The sequence below is a fragment of the Papio anubis genome, chromosome 11 (genome assembly GCF_008728515.1).
Source record: "Papio anubis isolate 15944 chromosome 11, Panubis1.0, whole genome shotgun sequence".
In the NCBI taxonomy this organism is placed as follows: Eukaryota; Metazoa; Chordata; class Mammalia; order Primates; family Cercopithecidae; genus Papio; species Papio anubis.
This window is the reverse complement of record NC_044986.1, coordinates 31,425,014-31,447,994: the sequence shown is the minus strand read 5'-3', so window position 1 is coordinate 31,447,994 and position 22,981 is coordinate 31,425,014. Positions and strand designations below refer to the sequence as shown.

General features: G+C 43.5%; 1 protein-coding gene across 10 annotated transcripts in view; it reads right to left on the bottom strand.

Annotated features, from left to right (window-relative positions):
- ARMH3 (armadillo like helical domain containing 3) overlaps positions 1 to 22,981 on the bottom strand; it is a 223,943-nt gene that overhangs the window by 186,771 nt on the left and 14,191 nt on the right. For 7 of the 10 annotated variants that reach the window (XR_651912.4, XM_009215222.4, XM_009215224.4 and 4 more), the window contains exons 2-6: positions 15,898 to 16,010; positions 10,316 to 10,372; positions 10,059 to 10,205; positions 6,340 to 6,447; positions 1,338 to 1,430 (exon numbers count right to left, since the gene is read on the bottom strand). Coding sequence is in view for 9 of the 10 variants with exons in the window: in XM_009215222.4 (XP_009213486.1) it covers positions 1,338 to 1,430; positions 6,340 to 6,447; positions 10,059 to 10,205; positions 10,316 to 10,372; positions 15,898 to 15,999 (507 nt within the window). In the remaining variant the exon portion in view is untranslated. Of the gene's footprint in view, positions 1 to 1,337; positions 1,431 to 6,339; positions 6,448 to 9,965; positions 10,206 to 10,315; positions 10,373 to 15,897; positions 16,011 to 22,981 lie in introns of those variants that run through there. The other 3 variants (XM_009215223.4, XM_017944253.3, XM_021943613.2) reach the window with 3 other exon arrangements.

Genomic DNA, 22,981 nt, shown 5'->3' with positions numbered 1-22,981 from the left:
CCTAGCATCTAAGAGAAACAGAAATATTAAAATATTTCTACTAGATAACTTAGCAGACCTTTCACAAGTGTCCCTTAAGTCATGAAAGCCTGAATAGACAGACACAAGGGTAGGAAATCAGCAAGTTAAAATTTCCTAAGTCTTTGAACTCCTCATTGTTTCTCTCATATCCTCACACATGCATTTGCTTAACAGTTTCTTGGGTTTCATTCCTCAAGTGCACAGGAAGAGGTTTATGAATGCAGAAGTCTTCAAGAGGTGGCAGGGAAAGGGACCCTCCTAAAGTAAATAATCAACACCCCACCCTCCTTCCACTAGAAAGTACAGGCAGCCTACAGTTATAAAATCAAAGCTACCCGAGTGCAGTGGCTCACACCTGTAATCCCAGCAATTAGGGAGGCTGAAGTGGGTGGATCACAAGGTCAGGAGTTCAAGACCAGCCTGGCCAACATGGTGAAACCCCATCTCTACTAAAAATACAAAAATTAGCCAGGCATGGTTGTACCTGCCTGTAATCCCAGCTTCTTGGGAGGCTGAGGCAGGAGAATTGCTCAAACCCAGGAGATAGAGATTGCAGTGAGCCGAGATCACGCCATTGCACTCTCTGGCCTGGGCAACAGAGCAAGACTCCGCCTCAAAAAATAAATAAATAAAAGCCAAAACAAGTAAAAATACTCAGAATCGGCCGGGCACAGTGGCTCACAGCTATAATCCCAGCACTTTGGGAGGCCAAGGCAGGTGGATCACCTAAGGTCAGGAGTTCGAGCGGATGGCTCACCTAAGGTCAGGAGTTCGAGATCAGGCTGGCCAACATGGCGAAACCCCATCTCTACTAAAAATACAGAAAAAAAACAAATTTGGTTGGACTTGGTGGCACATGCCTATAATTCCAGCTACTTGGGAGGCTGAGGCAGAACTGCTTGAACCCAGGAGGCAGAGGTTGCAGTGAGCCGAGATCATGCCATTGCACTCCAGCCTAGGCGACAGAGCAAGACTCTGTCTCAAGAAAAAAAAAAAAGGCTCAGAATCACAAGAACTATTTCCAAATAAGACCTGATGAGGACAAGTCTGACAATCCAGAAGACAGTAGCTCTCCTGAAATGAAACTTCTAAAGTAAAATATCACATAGGCTGCAGGCTAAAAATACCAGTAGTTGCTCCAAAGAGGAAGCAAAAGACCATGTAGCTAACTTCCTATACATCCAGACACAAGGGAGTGATGTAATACCCCCGTTGAGAATATTTTTTCTCTTTTTCGTTCTATCTGTGGGCTCAAGTATTCAAACAGGATTGCCCCTCCTGTCAATTAATACCCTTGACAAACATAGGTCACTTACGGTCACTAAGCAAAGGAGAAGTTTCAGACATAAACTCTTCAGACTTTCAGAACCTTCTGCACAAAGCAATGAATCCAAACTCTCCATCAAGTTCTGAAAAAGAGAACCAATAAGTATTAAACTATACCAGATAACACCACACCTTTGTCTAACTCCGGATTATGTTATACAGGAGTAATGTGAATAACACACAATGAAGCAAACATATCATTTCCTTAGGCCTAGGCCTTACAAGATTAGATAAAGAAAAGGAGAACTTTTTCTCAGGCTAGGGTTGCTAAGAAAGAAAAATAGGAACACTTCAAAATCTAGCTTTAGTGAGAAAAATGCTTTATAACAATTGCAAAAGACAGTAAAGAAGTCACTGTTCTACTAAATGAATGAATGTTTGCAGTCTGTCATCCCCATATAAACCTTTAGATTACAATGAAGCAAATAAAAAAAGGGAAACCTAATGGTTAAATAACTGTATATGTTTCTCTTTTTTTTTTTTTTTTTTTTTTTTTTTGAGACAGAGTTTCACTCTGTGAGCCAGGCTGGAGGCAAGGCATGTTCATAGCACACTGCAACCTCAAACTCCTGGGATCAAGTCATCCTCCCACCTCAGCCACCCAAATAGCTAGGACCACAGATGTGCGCCACCACACCCGGGTATTTTTTTTTCTTTTTCTTTATAGAGACAAGGTCTCACCATGTTGCCCAGGGTGGTCTCAAACTCCTGGGCTTAAGTGATCCTCCTGCCTCGGCCTCCCAAACGGTTGGCATTGCAGGTGTGAACCACCATGCCTGGCAAGTTTCATTATTTGGTAAAGGAAGCATAACATTTGATTCAGGCACACTGAATAAATGAAAAAGAAACAGTATCATTACAGGCTATCACTAGCCATATACACTATCCAACAAAGCTAACTTGTGTCCATCGTGGTCTCCACTTGGCAATGCAACTGGAATTTATCACTTGCACTAAAAGCCAGCTGACAGACTCAAACTAATCAAAAGATGAAACCCTTATATACTACGATAAAGGGAAGATGAAAAGAAATATTCTACATTAAACGAGGGAGGAGAATGGATGGAGAATAAGGATTTAAGCGTGCTGGAAGGCCAAGGTAAGCTGCTTCAGTTCAATTCAATAAATATGTGAGCATCTACTCTGTGCTGAATATTGTACTTTAAAAGAATACAGGAAAATACTAAGACCATGACCCTTGCTCCCAAGGTGCTTTTAGTCTAATGAGAGAGAAAAACAAGCCAACAGTTTCAATTCAGTGGTTACTATGACCGAAATATACATAGAGGAATGGAATTTGCTCTAAAGTCACCTATTCCAGGACCCCTTGGGAGTGAGTTATATTTTGAAAATTCAATAGGAATTGGGGAGGAAAGGAATTCCAGACAGGTATTAGCATCATCAAAGACACATAAGGAAAGAAATGGCCCTGGTGTGGGGCTGGAATAAAAGTAGTTTGGTTTTAAGGGAGTATAAAGAATGACACACAGTGGTGAGATAAAAGACTAGTCAGTGAAACCCTGTCTCTACCAAAAATACAAAAAAAAATTAGCCAGGCGCGGTGGCAGGCGCCTGTAGTCCGAGCTTCTCGGGAGGCTGAGGCAGGAGAATGGCATGAACCCGAGAAGTGGCGGAGCTTGCAGTGAGCGGAGATCGCACCACTGCAGTCCAGCCTGAGCGACAGAGTGAGACTCCGTCTCAAAAAAAAAAAAAAAAAAAAAGACTGGAGAAGTAAATATGGTGCAGATTATGAAAGTTTTATAAGTCTAACTAGGGAGTTTGGTCTTCATCCTGTTAGTGACAGCAGACTAAGGAAGGATTTTAAGCAGGAAAGATGAGTGTAAGATATACACACTAATACCACACAGTTGTGGTGTCAGTGTGGATGATGGATTTAAAGATGGTAAGCTTGAAAGGATAGAGACTAATAAGGACTAATTATCAATTTCCTGAGACAGTTTCCAAGTCTTATTTGCCTCTTGTATCCTCAGTGCCTACCACAGTACCTGGCATATAGGGGCCCAACAAATATTTGTCAAAAGAATGAATGGGCCGGGTGCAGTGGCTCACGCCTGTAATCCCAGCACTTTGGGAGGCCAAGGTGGGCAGATCACCTGAGGTCAGGAGTTCGAGACCAGCCTGGCCAACACGGTGAAACCCTGTCTCTACTACAAATACAAAAATTAGCTGGGTGTGGTGGTGATGCCTGTAATCTCAGCTACTGAGGTGGCTGAAGCAAGAGAATCACTTGAACCCGGGACAGAGAGGTTGCAGTGAGTCGGGATTGCACCACTGGACTCCAGCCTAGGTGACAGAGTGAGACTCCGTCTCAAAAAAACAAAAAAGAATGAAGACATCACTGTAATAGTTCTGGTGAGAGAAAGAATAACAGAGATGGTGGGAACAGAAGAAGACAAGTATGAGGAATATGAACTGAGGTAAAATTAGCTGAACTTGGTGATCGTCTGGAAATAAAAGATGAGGGGACTTCTCATCTTTTATCTCCAGATGATCACCAAGTTCAGCTTGGGGCCTGTGAAGACAGCTGCCCCCATTCTGAAAGGGAATGAATGAGGAAGAAGAGATGCAGGAGAAACAGTGAGCTCCATTCTAGATATATCAAGCAAGAAGTACTTATGGGATGTGTCAGTGAGTACATTCAGCAAGTACCTGCAGAGTATACAACTCCAAGATCATGAAAAGAAGTTAAGGCTAAAGACAGAGACTTAGCAGCCACCAACATATAAGCAGTAGTTACAACTATGAGAATGAGGAGCTATCTGGGATTTTACCACGACATATATATGAACTGCAAAAGGTCAGAATTTAAAAATACCTCTAAGTATTAAAGCTTTGTATATTCATAATTATATATTAATAACTTTTTTTGTAACCTAATCATTGTAAGGATTCGCTGGTATACAGATTTATTTTAAATTTAATGAGTGATAGAAGACTGTTCTTCAAAGTTCAAACAACATTTATACAATATAGTGTCCAGGCTGGGCGCGGTGGCTCACGCCTGTAATCCCAGCACTTTGGGAGGCCAAGGCAGGTGGATCACGAGGTCAGGAAATTGAGACCATGCTGGCTAAAATGGTGAAACCCCATCTGTACCAAAAATACAAAAAAATTAGCCAGGCGTGGTGGCGGGCGCCTGTAGTCCCAGCTACTCGGGAGGCTGAGGTAGGAGAATGACGTGAACCCAGGAGGCAGAGCTTGCAGTGACCCGAGATTGCGCCACTGCACTCCAGCATGGGCGACGAGCAAGACTCCGTCTCAAAAAAAAAATATATATATATATATATATAGTGTCCAACACTGCAAATCATATATCTGATAAGGGACATATTCAGAATACGTAAAGAACTCTTATAACTCAACAATAAAAGATACCCTAATCTAGAAATGGGCAAAGGATATGAAAGACATTTCTCCAAAAAAAAGTAAAGACAGACAAAAACAACTGTTGACATAATGTGGAGAAACTTGAACCCTCATACATTGCTAGTGAAATTATAAAACGGAACAGCCACTATGGAACAATGGTTTGGTAGTTCCTAAAATGTCAAATATAGAGTTATCATGTGACCCAGCAATTCTACGCCCAAGAGAATTTAGAACATATGTGTGGCCTGAGTGCAGTGGGTCATGCTTATAATTTCAGCACTTTGGAAGGCTGAGGCAGGAGGATCACTTGAGGCCAGGAGTTCAAGACCAGCTGGGGCAACACAGCAAGACCTCATCTCACAAATAAATAAGAGCATACATCCATACAGAAACTTATACATGAACGTTCATAGCAGCATTATTCCTAATAGCCAAAATGTTGAAAGGACCCAAATATCTATCAACTGAGGAATGGATAGACAAAATATAGTATCTCCATCCAAATATTATTAGGCAATAAAAAGGAATGAAATACTGATACATCCTCTAATATGGATGAGCCACAAAAACATTATGTGAAGTAAATGCCAGACTCAAAAGGCCACATGTGATATGATTCCATTTATATGAGGTGTCCAGAATAGCTAAACCCATTGAGACATAAAGCAGATTAATGCTTGCCAAGGGTTGAGAAGAGTGGAGAATTGGGAAATGACTGCTAATGGGTACAGGTTTTCTTTCTAGGGTGATGAAAATGTTCTGAAATTAATAGTGATGATAATTGTAGAATTCTGTGAATATACTAAAATCCACTGGATTGTACACTTTATTTATTTTCTTCTTTTTGAGACAGGGTCTTGCTCTGTTGCCCAGGCTGGAGTACAGTGGCATGATCTCGGCTCACTGCAACCTCTACTTCCCAGGTTCAAGCAATCCTACCACTTTAGCCTCCCCCAACTAGCTGGGACTTACAGGCACGTGCCACCATACCCAGCTAATTTCTGTATTTTTTGTAAAGACTAGGTTTTGCCATGTTGCCCACACTGTTCTCAAACTCCTGAGCTCAAGCGATCCGCCTGCCCTGGCCTCCCAAAGCACTTGGATTACAGGCATGAGCCATGGCGCCTGGTCAGATTGTACAATCTAAAAGGGTGGATGTCTCCTATATGAATTTTAAGGCTGTTATTTTAAAAAGATAGTGTCAAACAGCAGAAATAAAAATTCTGATAAAATCAAAGTAATTGTGTTAAATAAGCTTAAAGTTTAGAATTAAAGTTAGCCTTATATGTTTATTTGTTATATTTTATTTAAATTCATAAATGTTCTTAAGAATGTATGATCATATGATGATACAAGTAACAAAATAAACTATTCAGTCTTTATCCTGCAGGGAAAGAATACCTCCATTCAAATTTGAATTGAAAATTTTCCTTTATTCAGACAAAGCAAATCTGTTAAATACAAATAACCAAATGCAAGGCCAAATTCAATCATCTGTGTCTTTCTGAGTCTAAATCTTTGAGTACATTTGTCTGCTGACAGTGTCCATGAACAGCTGTCAGAAGCTACCATCCATAGGCACATCTGCAGCTTATGCCTCACCTTCATGCACAGCTCCGCCTTGTCAAAGCCCATCAGCATGTTGATAATGTCAAACCCAGAGGTAGACTTATTCTTTTGATGGACTCCTCGAATGAGTGCACACAGGGTCTGCAGAAATGAGACAAAGAATTCTTTCTGGAGAGGAAGTCTCAAAACTAGAAGGACACTGGGTCTGTACACCCACATTGCAGCCTCATCCTTACACAGCTGACACTCAATACATTCAATTTCTCTGAGCTCTGAGCTCCAAAACACGGTCTGAGTTTTTGTGGGGTTTTCTGTTTGATTCGGGTTTTTGTTTTTTTGGTTTTGTTTTTTTTGAGACAAGGCCTCACTCTTCACCGAGGCTGTAGTGCAGTGGCATAATCACAGATCACTATACCCTTGACCTCCTGGGCTCAGGTGATCCTCCCACCTCAGCCTTCCAAGCAGCTGATATGACAGGTGTACTCCACCACACCCAGTTAATTTTTTTATTTTTTGTAGAGACAGGGTCTCACCACATTGCCCAGACTGGTCTCCAACACCTGGGCTCCAGTGATCCTCCTGCCTCAGCTTCCCAAAGTTCTGGAATTAGAAATGTGAGCCACTGCGCCCAGCCCAGTCTGAGTCTCAACATGTGCAAAATCCAGCAAATAAAAGAGGAACAGCAACTGAGACTACTGTCACCCTCATTTTTTATTTTCTTGTCATCTTGTTTTTAAAAATTATAAGGGGCCGGGCGCGGTGGCTCAAGCCTGTAATCCCAGCACTTTGGGAGGCCGAGACGGGCGGATCACGAGGTCAGGAGATCGAGACTATCCTGGCTAACACGGTGAAACCCCGTCTCTACTAAAAAATACAAAAAAAAAACTAGCCGGGCGTGGTGGCGGGTGCCTGTAGTCCCAGCTACTTGGGAGGCTGAGGCAGGAGAATGGCGGGAACCCGGGAGGCGGAGCTTGCAGTGAGCTGAGATCCGGCCATTGCACTCCAGCCTGGGCGGCAGAGCGAGAATCCGTCTCAAAAAATAAATAAATAAATAAATAAATAAATAAAAATTATAAGGCAGACTGGGAGGTGATATTCAAAGATTAAAAATAGTTCTTGAGTTCGATCATGGAATTGGTGGAGTTTTCCTTTATCTAAAATTAATTTTGGGGCTGGACGCAGTGGCTCACGCCTGTAATCCCAACACTTTGGGAGGCTGAGGCAAGTGGGTCACCTGAGGTCAGGAGTTCAAGACCAGCCTGGCCAACATGGTGAAACCCAGTCTCTGTTAAAAATACAAAAAATTAGCCAAGTGCGGAGGCACATGCCTGTAATCCCAGCTACTTGGGAGGCTGAGACAGGAGAATTGCTTGAACCCAGGAGACGGATGTTGCAGTGAGCCAAGATCGCTCTATTGCACTCCAGCCTGGGCAACAAGAGTGAAACTCCGTCTTAAAAATAATAATAATAGGCCGGGCGCGGTGGCTCAAGCCTGTAATCCCAGCACTTTGGGAGGCCGAGATGGGAGGATCACGAGGTCAGGAGATCAAGACCATCCTGGCTAACACGGTGAAACCCCGTCTCTACTAAAAAGATACAAAAAAAAAACTAGCCAGGCGAGGTGGCAGGCGCCTGTGGTCCCAGCTACTCGGGAGGCTGAGGCAGGAGAATGGTGTAAACCCGGGAGGCGGAGCTTGCAGTGAGCCGAGATCCGGCCACTGCACTCCAGCCTGGGCAACAGAGTGAGACTCCGTCTCAAAAAAAAAAAGATAATAATAATAATAATTTTTTGACATTTATATTACAGTTTAACAGGTTTTTGTTTTGTTTTGTTTTTGAGACTGAGTCTCACTCTGTCACCCAGGCTGGAGTGCAGTGGCGCAAGTGATCCTGGCTCACTGCAACCTCCACCTCCTGGGTTCAAGTGATTCTCATGCCTCAGTTTCCCTAGTAGCTGGGGTTACAGATATTCACCACCACGCCCAGCTAATTTTTGTAGTTTTTAGATAGAGACAGGGTTTCACCATGTTGGCCAGGGTGGTCTTGAACTCCTGACCTCAAGTGATCCACCCTCCTCAGCCTCCCAAAGTGTTGGCATTACAGGCGTGAGCCACCACGCCTAGCTGACAGTTTTTATAATTATTTTTAATAACTACAACAGTTAAGTCCCTATATAATAGCCAATTGCTTCAAATCTTAAAATCTTCATAATCCTCATCCACTACTTACTAGCTGTGAGAACCTAGACACACACATTAGTTAACTTTCCAGTGGCTCAGTTTTCTCATCTATAAAGTAGGAATGATAATAATAGCATCCATCTTGTAGGAGCATTATGAGGGCTATGTGAAATAATACTGTAAAGTACTTAGTCCCTGGAACTTTGGTAGAGCTCAGTAAGTATTAGCTATTATAACAATGTACAATATTTTATGGGTCACTAAGTGGCTTAATGTCAACTTATTTCCACTGAAATAAAACAGTTTACAATTCATGCCCACACAATGAGCACTGCAATTACGTAATTACTGGAAGTACAATTTCCAACTTTCACTGAGCCCCTACACTACAACTTAAAATGTGGAACTTACTGTGCCAAAGGTTAACGAAGCTATAGAATAAACATGGTCCATCTTTCTGGGACATCAACTCAAGCGGTAATTATTATTGCCATTCTACAGATGAGCAAACTGGGGCTCACAAAGTGATCTAACTCATAAGTTAGAAACTTAAACCCAATCTCTCACAAGTTCCAATAAACTTATTTAACCCAACATGGATTCTTCATATTCTAAACCTGTCAATCACTGCCCTAAGTACTCTCAATCTAGGCTATACTAAACTTACTAAATTTTAGAAACTTTGTCACCATTCATTCAGTAAGAACCTACTTCTAGAGTACTATTTGCTAAGCACTGCTCTCTGTGCACAAGGAACATTCTATTCACTGGAAACAAACTACTGAATGAAACTCTCAAAGTCTCTTCCCTCAAGAAGTCTGTAGTATATCTCCATCACCCAGCCCAATGCCTGGCACATAACATTATTCAAGAAATAGTTGTTGAATGAATCTTATGATCATCATTTAACATAAAGAATAGTTTCCTGATGTTTTTTGAATTACAGAACCCTTTCAAAATCTTTTTTTTTTTTTTTTTTGAGATGGAGTCTCGCTCTGTTGCCCAGGCTGGGGTGCAGGGCACAATCTCGGCTCACTGCAACCTCCGCCTCCTGGGTTCAAGTGATTCTCCTGCCTCAACCTCCTGAATAGCTGGGATTACAGGCACCCGCCACCATGCCCGGCTAATTTTTGTATTTCTAGTAGAGGTGGGGTTTCACCATGTTGGCCAGGCTGGTCTCAAACTCCTGACCTCAGGTGAACCCATCTCAGCCCTACAAAGTGCTGGGATTATAGGCGTGAGCCACCATGCCCAGCCGTCTTCTGATTTTTGATAAAGACTAATCATTCTTGCCTCAGTTTCCTATTTCTTCCCTTTCTCAAGCAAAAAAAAAGAATTCTAACAATCTACTTTAGCATTAGATCAAATTATACAAATGGATAAGATTACTCCTAAGTGTCAATCTGTATAAATAGATGGCTAAACAAATATGGCATAAATATTTGGTAACTTAGAGAAATAAAAAAGAAAACCTCATACCTCAGAGCAACTCTAGGTTCCTCAGTTCCAACAGATGTGTTACAATTCCTTTCTCCTGTTAAACAAGACTTCCCCAGTCTCCCAGCCTTGTACCTGCAATGCATTCACAACTCGAATTGGATGCTCCTCTCCCAGAGCCTGGATGCAGTGTTGGAATAGACAATTAATATTGTCCTTGATCTTCATCAACTCCTCACCATCAAGAGATTCCAGCTTGCCTTCTAGGTACTCTAAATTCACCTGCCAAGGAAACAAATAAGGGGCAGAATGCATTTTTAGCATAGTGCCTAGAACACATGAGAAGGCAATTTTAGTTACCAGGAAATTCCACAGATGCCACCAACTCTTACCTTCATGAGAAAGAGCTCCTCCCAAAACCGAGGACTGCACTTACTGGGGTCCTCTGTCTGAAACCAGAAGACAAGCACATTCGGCCTTCCCAGCTAACACCAAAAGCATTAAGAATACTATATATAGTCAACCTTAGTTTTCAAAATTAACTTTGAAAATTCTTGGTCATTCTAAACTGCTAGAAGGGGAAAAAGAAGAACAGTATCTCTTCGTGTTTTCTTTCCCAAGTGGAAAACTCTGTGCATGGATATATATTCTCTGCACCAAAAGTTAAATAATAGCTCAAAGAACTTCCCTAAAATATTTATCTTCTAGCAAGAAATGAACATAAACATCAGAATAAGTTAGTCACATCACAACATGTCTCCCATGCATTGGTATAGTGTTGTTTTCAAACCTATTCACATATGTGAAATACAATCCAGTGAGCCAGGAAGGATAGATATTATCACCGTCCTCTCATTTTAGGAAAAGAGTCCACAAAGTTAAGTGATTTACACAAGTGCAGGAGCCAGAATTCAGATCACTTCAGTAATACTGCGGTGGTTTTTACAGCATGCTGTGTTGACTGCTTCTACTTGCCCTCCATATGCATTTAGTCTTCTGTACAGAGCTTTTAATGTGTTCTAAATTTCTTAATTTAAATTGATCCAAAGAGTAAGCAAAATTATCATGCTAAAATCCAAAATTTCCTAGCAATAATTTTCAAACAAATTCTAGGAAGTCAGAGGCTGCTGATTAATGGGTAAAATAAGAAAAACAGAACCTCAGCCAGGTGCGGAGGCTCACGCCTGTAATTCCAGCACTTTGGGAGGCTGAGGTGGGCCGACCACGAGGTCACGAGATCAAGAACATCCTGGTTAACATGATGAAATCCCGTCTCTCCTAAAAATACAAAAAATTAGCCGGGCGTGGTGGTGGATGCCTTTTTTTTTGAGACACCGTCTCAAAAAAAAAAAGAAAAAGAGAACCCCTACTTTAAAGAAAGGAGAATGACATAAAATAAGCAGGTCAATAGCCCACTACCACCTTATTTTCAGTGAACCTTTTTTTTTTTTTTTGAGACAGAGTCACACTCTGTTGCCCAGGCTGGAGTGCAGCGGCGCAATCTCCACTCACTGCGACCTCCACCTCCCGGGTTCACACCATTCTCCTGCCTCAGCCTCCCAAGTAGCTGGGACTACAGGTGCCCGCCACCACGCTTGGCCAATTTTTTTGTATTTTTAGTACAGACGGGGTTTCACCGTGTTAGCCAGGATGGTCTCAATCTCCCAGCCTCATGATCCGCCCGCCTCAGCCTCCCAAAGTGCTGGGATTACAGGCATGAGCCACCGCGCCTGTCCTTAAGTTCACCTTTTAAAACTACTACCAGGAGACAGCCAAGTGCAGTGGCCCATGCCTGTAATCTCAGCACTTTGGAAGGCCAATGTGGGCGGATCACTTGAGGCCAGGAGTTCAAGACTAGCCTGGCCAAGAGGGCAAAATCCATCTCTACTAAAAATACAAAAATTAGCCAGGCATGGTGGCATGGGCCTGTAGTCCCAGCTACTTGGGAGGCTGAGGCAGGAGAATTGCTTGAAGCCAGGAGGTGGAGGTTGCAGTGACCCAAGCTCACGCCACTGCACTCCAGCCTAGGTGACAGATAAGTAAATAAAAAATAAAAATAAAGCCAGGCGCGGTGGCTCACACCTGTAATCCCAGCACTTTGGGAGGCTGAGATGGACGGATCACCTGAGGTCAGGAGTTCAAGACCAGCCTCACCAACATGGAGTAACCCCATCTCTACTCAAAATACAAAATTAGCTGGGCATGGTGGTACATGCCTGTAATCCCAGCTACTTGGGAGGCTGAGGCAGAATCGCTTGAACCCAGGAGGCAGAGGGTACGGAGAGCTGAGATCACGCCATTGCACTCCACCCTGGGCAACAAGAGCAAAACTCCATCTCAAAAACAAAAATATATAAATAAAAAATAAAAATAAATAAGTGAATAGGCCAGGCACAGTGGCTCACGCCTACAATATCAACACTTTGTAGGGCTGAGGCAGGTGGGTCACCTGAGGTCAAGAGTTCAAGAACAACCTGGCCAACATGGTGAAACCCCATCTCTACTAAAAATACAAAAATGGCTGGGCACAGTGGCTCACGCCTGTAATCCCACCACTTTGGGAGGCCAAGGCCGAGACGTCCGGATCATGAGGTTAGGAGATTGAGGCCATCCTGGCTAACACAGTGAAATAAAAAACACAAAAAATCAGCCAGGTGTGGTGGCAGGTGCCTGTAGTCCCAGCTATTCAGGAGGCGGGAGAATTGCTTGAACCCGGGAGGTGGAGGTTGCAGTGAGCCATGATCGTGCCACTGCACTCCAGTCTGGGCAACAGAGCGAGAGACAGTCTCAAAAAAGAAACAAAACAAAACAAAAATTAGCCAGGCATGGTGGCATGCACCTGTAATTCCAATTACTTGGGAGGCTAAGGCAGGAGAACTGCTTGAACCCAGGAGGTGGAAGCTGCAGTGAGCCAAGATCATGCCACTGCTCTCCAGCCTGGGCAACAGAGCAAGACACCATCTCAAAATAAATGAATAAATAATTGATTATTAATTAAAATAAAACAGCATAAAATTACTACCAGTAACTAATGTCATCAGTAGTTAAGTCCTGATCTAATAATAAAATATTAATAATCTCTTCTGGATTTTGTTTTCCTTTTTTTTTTTTTGAGATGGAGTCTTGCTCTGTCACCGAGGCTGGAGTGCAATGGCATGATCTCAGCTCACTGCAACCTCTGCCTCCTGGGTGCAAGAAATTCTCCTGCCTCAGATTCACATAAATAGCTGGGATTACAGGCATGTATCACCACACCCAGATAATTTTTGCATTTTTAGTAGAGATGGGGTTTCACCATCTTGGTCAGCTGGTCTCAAACACCTGACCTCATGTGATCTGCCCCCCGTGGCCTCACAGACTGCTGGGATTACAGGTGTGAGCCACCACGCCTAGCTTCTTCTGGATTTTTAATTGAGAATGGCATAAAGAAGCAGTATCTCTGGCCTTCTCACAATGTCCTCATTTAGTGAATTCTTTTTTTAAAATTAGTTATTGGTCCAAAATAAATAAAATATTATTTATTTACTTATTTTAGAGACAAGTTCTCACTCTGTCACCCAGGCTGGGTGCAATGGTGCAATTATAGCTAGTTGCTGCCTTGAACTCCTGTGCTCAAGGGATCCTCTCACCTCAGCCTCCTATAGTAGCTAGGAGTAGCTGGTACTAGCTAGAACTACAGATGCATACTACTACACCCACCTAATTTTGTTGTTAGAGATGGGGGTCTCGATATGTTGCCAGAGATGGTCTCAAACTCCTGGCCTCAAGCAATCCATGCACCTCAGCCTCCCTGGATAGCTGGGGCTACAGGTGTGAGCTACCACACCCAGCCACTTAATGTATTCTATCTATCACTTTCTCTCAAGTCCTGCTTCCTAGCAGGGGTCACAGTTTGACCCTAACACTTCTATAATATCATTGTATTGCCTACAAATGAAACTCAGGGAATTCATGGAACTGGCACTTCCTATCCCCAAAGCTCACTAAATCAGGAGTTGTATACACCAAGCTTGCATAACAAAGAAAGAATCCTTTTTTTTTTTTTTTTTTTTTTTTTGAGACGAGTCTCACTCTGTCCGCCAGGCTGGAGTGCAGTGGCCTGATCTCGGCTCACTTCAAGCTCCACCTCCCGTGTTCATGCCATTCTCCTGCCTTAGCCTCCCCAGTAGCTGGGACTACAGGCGCCCGCCACCACACCCAGTTAATTTTTTGTATCTTTAGTAGAGACGTGGTTTCACCGTGTTAGCCAGGATGGTCTCAATCTCCTGACCTTGTGATTCGCCTGCCTCGGCCTCCCAAAGTGCTGGAATTACAGGCATGAGACACCACTCCTGGCCAAAAGAATCCTAATAGGATCCTAGCACCTACTTATTTTCTCTGTATAGTTGCTTGTACTGGCCTGAGCAATCTGTATTAATCTTCTGCACTCTGTTTCCAAGGCTTGCCAAAGTTAGGTATTTTAGTGGACTGAATTATTTATTCTGAGCCATGGCTTTGGAGTCAGGCACCAGGGTTCAAATCACAGCTCCATCACCTTCCAGCAGAGATCTCAAATAACTTCATCTGTTAAATGAGGGTACTACCAGTGCCCTCACAGAATTCCAGTCAGAATTAGAACTCCTCTATATTTAGTGATACATTTAGAATACTCCAGGCACATAGTAGAAACCCAATACATGGTCTTTTCTTTTCTTTTCTTTTCTTTTGACATAGGGTCTCACTCTCTTGCCCAGGCTGGAATGCAGTGGCGTGATCATGGCTCACAGTAGCCTTGACCTCCTGGGCTTAAGCAATCCTCCCATTTCAGCCTCCCAAGGAGCTGGGACTACAGGCACACACCACCACACCTGGATAATTTTTGTATTTTTTTTTGTAGAGAGGAGGTTTTGCCATGTTGTCCAGGCTGGTCTTGAACCAGCCTGGGCAACAGGGCTCAAGAGATCCACCCACTCAGCCTCCCAAAGTGCTAGGATTACAGGCATGAGCCACCAGACCCAGCCAATAATTCTTTTTGTAAGTATTATTCTACTTTATGCATACTACTTATGACCAGAATTTCAGAAGGCAGGTACCCCTGTAGCATATCTAATTAATCTTCCCTCATAGGGTATTTTTTTTTTTGAGATGGGGTCTCACTCTGTTGCCCAGGTTGGAGTGCAGTGGCACAATCTCAGCTCACTGCAACATCCGCCTCCCGGCTTCAAGAGATTCTTGTGCCTCAGCCTCCCGAATAGCTGGGATTACAGAAGTGCACCACCATGCCCGGCTAATTTTTGTATTTTTAGTAGAAACGGGGTCTCACCATGTTGGTCAGGCTGGTCTCGAACTTTGACCTTGTGATCCACCCGCCTCAGCCTCCCAAAGTGCTGGGATTACAGGCGTGAGCTACCGCACCCAGCCCGATAGGGTATATTTTACAATATAGGCTTGGACCATGTTCAATCAGTTCTGAAGACCCAAAGAAATCTCCAACCCAATTGCTAATAATTCCTCAGTTATCCCATATAGCTGGAGAATGAGATAGTCCTAAGTAATTATTTCATTTACCAACAACTTGAGATGGAATATAATAATGTATCCTTTAAAAGTATCTGAATTATAGAATTCTAGGTCCAAAAGAAACTTCATGGGACATCTAGGATAAGAGAGTCCTAAGTTAGATCACAAGGAGAGCAAGTCTTTCTTTAAAATATTCAGAAAAGGAGCTTCCCCAGCCTTCCTCCCTCCTTTCAATTGTTTTACCTGGCTCATGGCAACAACCTCTAAGGACAACACAATAACAACCTATGTTAATTAATACATGATTATAATCTCTACTCTGAGAGCTTTCATTTTTGCCCTCAAACCCTCTTTCTCTCCTCCCTCCCACATCCCCCAAGGAACCTGAAGGTAGCAGGCAGAGGTAAGGGTATTTCTCATTTTGAACTAAGAAACTAAAGAGTCAAGCTGTACACAACAGGGCTGCAGGCCTTACCATGAAGATCTCATCATACATCAGCACCACTTTTTCCTTCAGTGGTTTTTTGGAGGCTGAAGATTTCCGGAGCAAACCCCCACGTTTCTCTACCTGTGCCATGGTTAGAGAATCTGTGGAAAGTCACATTTTAGAATAGTGAAAATACTCAGTATGATAATATAAATGGCTGATATATGTCATACATTTGTCCAAGCCCACAGAATATACAACACCAAGAGTGAACTATAACGTAAACTGTGGACTTTGGGTGGTAACAATATATGAATGCAAGTTCATCATTTATAACAAATGCCACTCTAGTAGGGGATGCTGTTAACAGAGGAGGCAGTGCATATGTGAAGGAAGCAGACATACGGGATATTTCTGCCCTCTCCTTTCAATTTTGCTGTGAACCTAAAAACAGCTCTAAAAAAAGTAAGTCTTAGAAAAGAAAAGAAAGCCAGTCAGTGGCAGAATGCTCTCCAAGGTGCTGGAGTCACTGACATACCACTTAATGAGAAAATGTTTAGGAAAAATAACTGATAAACATCCATGCTACAGAGCTTGTACATCTGTCCAACACTCTCCTCCCTGACTAGCTAATGCCAAGGTTTAAATCATTACTTGGCCAACAGCACAACACATTTTTTTTTTTTTTGAGACGGAGTCTGGCTCTGTCGCCCAGGCTGGAGTGCAGTGGCCGGATCTCAGCTCACTGCAAGCTCCGCCTCCCGGGTTTAAGCCATTCTCCTGCCTCAGCCTCCGGAGTAGCTGGGACTACAGGCGCCCGCCACCTCGCCCGGCTAGTTTTTTGTACTTTTTAGTAGAGAAGGGGTTTCACCGTGTTAGCCAGGATGGTCTCGATCTCCTGACCTCGTGATCCGCCCGTCTCGGCCTCCCAAAGTGCTGGGATTACAGGCTTGAGCCACCGCGCCCGGCCAGCACAACACATTTTACATCCTTAAAATGTGCCAGTGGACAAGGCTTAAAGCAGATCCAAAACCAAACACAAAGGTGTAACTCGCTCCATCTGTAATAGGTCTGGCCATATATTTGAGGTTGATGGAAGGAAGGCTGCAAAGCACACACTGCCCACAGACTGATGGTGAAGTTAAATTTCTTTTTTTTTTTTTTTTTTTTTTTTTTTTTGAGACGGAGTCTCGCTGTGTCACCCAGGCTGGAGTGCAGTGGCGCGATCTCGGCTCACTACAAGCTCCGCCTCCCGGGTTTACGCCATTCTCCTGCCTCAGCCTCCGAGTAGCTGGGACTACAGGCGCCCGCCACCACGCCCGGCTAGTTTTTTTTTTGTATTTTTTTAGTAGAGACGGGGTTTCACCATGTTAGCCAGGATGGTCTCGATCTCCTGACCTCGTGATCCACCCGCCTCGGCCTCCCAAAGTGCTGGGATTACAGGGTTGAGCCACCGCGCCCGGCCAAATTTCAAATATTGATCGAGCTGGACCATTAAGGCAGGAAGTGTGCTGCAGATTGATGTGCTTCATTGATTTCCCCAAAGTAAGTAGGTCCTCGTCACTGCAAAGTACTTGGCCTTCACTGCCTCATAAATCACACTGCACTTGACTGTCTTTAGATCTAAATTCCTCTGGAAAGAAACCCAAGGCAGAAAATAGCAGCCAAGAGGCCAAAAAAATCTGATTTCAAAATAACTGAATAGAGTAATATACTACTTTCAAATTTAATTGTGTGTGTATATATATATATAAAAAATACTACTGCAGATCAAACTCCAATGTACTTTTCAATTCTATATAAAAGTAGTTCCATGAATCATGCCCAAGTGTTCCCATCTTGCTTTAAGGAATTCTCAATTTTTTTTTTTCAATGGAGAACCTGAAATCCCACAGGTCTTCACTGAGAATTTACACATATTCCCTTCACCTCCCAGGTTCTTTTCATTATTAACAAAGTTCCTCTCTTTCCTTTAAATCCTGTGCTCTAGATATGAAACTTAGTCTCATCCAATGACAAGTATGTGGGATAGGGAGGGGCCAGATTTTACTTCCAGACAAATCCAACACAGCAGACCTACTTTTGATCAATGACTTTTGGAAAATATGCACTATCTTTCTGATCAAAATCAAAATTTTGTTTAAGGAAGAGATGCATCCAATAGTACAAAAGATTGTATCTTAGACATTGTCCTTCTCTAACACATATAGCCAAAAGAGGAGATTCATCTTTGAGCATACACTAAAGCACAGGAAACTTCACCAACTAGATATTTTTATTTTATTTTTAGACTTTTTTTTTTTTTTTTTTGAGATGTAGTCTTGTCCTGTCACCCTGGCTGGAGTACAATGGTGTGATCTCAGCTCAGTGAAACCTCCGCCTCCCGGGTTCAAGTGATTCTCCTGCCTCAGCCTCCTGAGTAGCTGGGATTACAGGGGCATACTACCACGCCTGGCTAATTTTTTGTATCTTTAGTAGAGACAGGGTTTCACCATGTTGGCCAGGCAGCTCTCGAACTCCTGACCTCGTGATCTGCCTAACTCAGGCTCCCAAAGTGCTGGGATTACAGGTGTGAGCCACCGCCCCCAGCCTGACCTAAAATTTTACTAGGACCTATCTCTATCGAGGCTTAACTTAGCCCTCAAATTCTGTTATAGTCCAGAGGGAACTGATGAAAAAAACAGTAACAATAACAAAAAGAGAAAACTATTTGGGGCAATTAACATTATATTGATCATGGCTTTTCCTTAAAGCATGAAATACAGCCTCCATTCAAAACTTTCTTGTGTCTTTTTAAATATGTTGTCAAGAGGAAAATGTCCTTATTCAGGAAAAATAAATTGGAAATCAAGAGATTCCTATTAGAATAAACCAAAAGCAATGCAATTCTAAACTTAATGGATATGGATCCTGCCTGTGCTCAGCTTCAACCAGTTGATTAGCAGGAAGAGTGGAAACCACAAGTTCTCAGACATGAAAAGTACATGTTTACAAATATCCCCTTCTGAGGATTTATAATTGGGTTACAGCTAATCAATGTCCACCCCAAATCTAATAAACTCACTTTCTCTATTTCAGAATCAACACTTTCTAATAAGCAAAGGGAACAGGAGAGGAGGGAAAAACAATTCCAATCCAAACTACCAAATTTCCTAAGAAATTAAATTATTTTCATCATTCTCCTTCCATCTGGAGCAGCAGGAAAATCAGCCAAGGCCTCAACTCATTACTCTCTGTCATCACAGGCAACTGGAATTTACCACCCAAGCTGCCTGAAATGTGACTGGAAACTGACAACATAAAGTCTTCTCCTCCTGCCAGCACGCCTACCCAGGGAGTTTCTAAGGTGGCAGACTGGGAAAACTATAGAACTCCAACAAAACTTTTGCTCTGGGTCTCAGAAATTAAGCCTATGCTCCTAACTTTGAAAGTAAAAAAATATCGGCCGGGCGCAGTGGCTCACGCCTGTAATCCCAACACTTTGGGAGGCCAAGACGGGTGGATCACCTGAGGTTGGGAGTTCGAGATCAGCCTGACCAACATGGAGAAACCCCGTCTCTGCTAAAAATACAAAATTAGCCAAGCATGGTGGTGCATGCCTGTAATCCCAGCCACTCAGGAGGCTGAGGTAGGAGAATCGCTTGAACGTGGGAGGTAGAGGTTGCAGTGAGCTGAGATCGCGTCACTGCACTCCAGCCTGGGCAACAAGAGGGAAACTCCATCTCTAAGAAAAAGTAAAATATCTGATTGGTAGAGCAGAAAGTTGCAGCACATCAGTAATGTGAATATAATCTGTACATTCTCAAGCACTTTTTTCCTATTTCACAACCATCCCCCTCCTACCCAGAGGAGAGAACCAGCATCAGCTGAGAAGCTGCAAGGCATAATGGAACAAGCAACCAGCAGAAATGAGACTAGAACACAGGTCTCCCAACCAACTCGGTGACATAGACAAGTCATTGTGCCTCTCAGTTTCCTCACAAGTAAAACAAGAGGATTGAACCAGACTATTATCTAATGATTCTCTCAGCATCACTGAAATATCACAAATATATAAAAAGCACCTAAAGCCCTAGTTCAGGCATTATAAGATTAAAGAGGGGAAACTCCAGACCTGATTCTCTGGGAGCTCATAATCTACTGGCAGAGACAGACACATAAAAACCCATAGTGCAAAGCAAATCATGAGAAATTTATAGAGTAGAAATACAAAGAAAATGCTATGGGATAATAAGGGAGAAAAAAAAATATTCTATGACTATGCTATGACCTCTGTTGATCCAAGCTTTTAAATCCTTCTGGTAAAGAAGCAAACACAGCAAAGGCACAGTAATACCACAGAAATGTCAGTTTAGGCTTTAAGACCGTCTCAGAAATAAGACATAGACAAACTGTAAAAAGAGAATCAGGCACCTGTAATCCCAGCACTTTGAGAGGCCGAGGCAGGCAGATCACAAGGTCAGGAGATCGAGACCATCCTGGCTAACACGGTGAAACCCCGTCTCTACTAAACAAAATACAAAAAATTAGCCGGGCATGGTGGCAGGCGCCTGTAGTCCCAGCTACTCGGGAGGCTGAGGCAGGAGAATGGCGTGAACCCAGGAGGCGGAGCTTGCAGTGAGCTGAGATCGTGCCACTGCACTCCAGCGTGGGCGACAGTGCAAGACTCTGTCTCAAAAAAAAAAGAATCAGGCAACTTTTCAATACTAATTTCACCTACTATCAAACTTACAAATGGTTTCAAATCCCCTCAACTGAATGGTAAATCAATGAAGGCTTTTATTCCTAAACCTGAAAGACTGTTAGCCACATGAGCTGCTGCCAACTTCTCTCTGGAAGATCCAAGTCATATAACTTTTTTTTGTTTTTTGAGACAGAGTCTCACTGTGTCACCCAGGCTGGAGTGCAGTGGTGCAATCTCGGCTCACTGCAACCTCCGCCTCCTGGGTTTAAGTGATTCTCGTGCCTCAGCCTTGTGAGTAGCTGGGACCACAGGTGTGCGCTACCACACCCAGCTAATTTTTTTTTTTTTTTTTTTGAGACGGAGTCTCGCTCTGTCGCCCAGGCTGGAGTGCAGCGGCACCATCTCAGCTCACTGCAAGCTCTGCCTCTCAGGTTCACGCCACTCTCCTGCCTCAGCCTCCCAAGTAGCTGGGACTACAGGCGCCCAACACCACACCCGAACACTTTTTTTGTATTTTTAGTAGAGACAGGGTTTCACCATGTTAGCCAGATGGTCTCGATCCTTTGACCTCGTAATCCACCCGCCTGAGCCTCCCAAAGTGCTAGGATTACAGGCGTGAGCCACCGCGCCCGGCCTAATTTTTGTATTTTTAGTAGAGACAGGGTTTCACCATGTTGGCCAAGCTGGTCTTGAACGCCTGACCTCAAATCTGCCTGCCTCTGTCTCCCAAAGTACTGAGATTACAGGTGTGATACAACTTTTTAAGATCTGTGTCTTGGGGGTTGGGAGGGAGGGGTCGGAGGAGATCTGTATCTTAAGCAATCCAGCCACATACTTCTTAAATGCACATGATTTCACATCCTTGCAGGATGAAGTGGCCAAATGTTAAGATTTTAAAACCTAGGCCAGGCGCAGTGGCTCAAGCCTGTAATCCCAGCACTTTGGGAGGCCGAGACGGGCGGATCACGAGGTCAGGAGATCGAGACCATCCTGGCTAACACGGTGAAACCCCGTCTCTACTGAAAAAAATACAAAAAACTAGCCGGGCGAGGTGGCGGGCACCTGTAGTCCCAGCTACTCGGGAGGCTGAGGCAGGAGAATGGCGTAAACCCAGGAGGCGGAGCTTGCAGTGAGCTGAGATCCAGCCACTGCACTCCAGCCTGGGCCACAGAGCGAGACTCCGTCTCAAAAAAAAAAAAAAAAAGATTTTAAAACCTAAAGCCAAATTCTTCAACTGTCTAATAAGCAAGGAATGCCAGTTATACTTAGCTAGTTGGTTATTCATTTATTTTACTGTCTTCTTGAGCCTAGTGCCAACTCTAGTACCAAAAAATGAAGTTAATAGAAATTCACCCTAATTTCCAGAGTTACCACAGTTAATCTATCAAAAGCCTTAGGTTTGGCAGGGCATGATGGCTCACGGCTGTAATCCCACCACTTTGGGAGGCCGAGGCATAGGGATCACCTAAAGTAAGGAGTTGGAGACCAGTCTGACCAACATGGTGAAACCCCATCTCTACTAAAAATACAAAATTAGCCAAGTGTGGTGGCGCATGCCTGTAATCCCAACTACTTGGCAGGCTGAGGCAGAGAAATCGCTTGAACCCAAGAGACGGAGGTTGCAGTGAGCTGAGATTGTGCTCACTACCTGGACAACAAGAGTGAAATTCCTGGACAACAAGAGTGAAATTCTAACCTGGACAACAAGAGTGAAATTCCATCTTAAAAAAAAAAAAAAACCTTAAGTTTTAGTTCCAAGTCTTATACAATCATTCTATAATGCTAATTTTATTTTTCCTTTCCTGGGCCTCAATTTGCCAATCTGTAGAAGGAAGCAAAGGAACACTCCCTGTGCATTTTCAAATTTAACAGTCCAGAGTTCTAGGGTTCTAGGTTAACTTTTTTTTTTTTTTTTTTGAGACGGAGTCTTGCTCCATCGCCCAGGCTGGAGTGCAGTGGCGCAATCTTGGCTCACTGCAAGCTCCGCCTCCCAGGTTCACACCATTCTCCTGAATCAGCCTCCTGAGTAGCTGGGACTACAGACACCTGCCACCACGCCCGGCTAATATATATATATATTTTTTTTTTGAGATGGAGTCTTGCTCTGTCACCCAGGCTGGAGTGCAGTGGCCGGATCTCAGCTCACTGCAAGCTCCTCCTCTCGGGTTCACGCCATTCTCCTGCCTCAGCCTCCCGAGTAGCTGGGACTACAGGCACCCGCCACTTCGCCCGGCTAGTTTTTTGTATTTTTTAGTAGAGACGGGGTTTCACCGTATTAGCCAGGATGGTCTCGATCTCCTGACCTCATGATCCGCCCGTCTCGGCCTCCCAAAGTGCTGGGATTACAGGCTTTTTTGTATTTTTAGTAGAGACAGGGTTTCACCATGTTAGCCAGGATGGTCTCAATCTTCTGACCTCGTGATCTGCCCGCCTCGGCCTCCCAAAGTG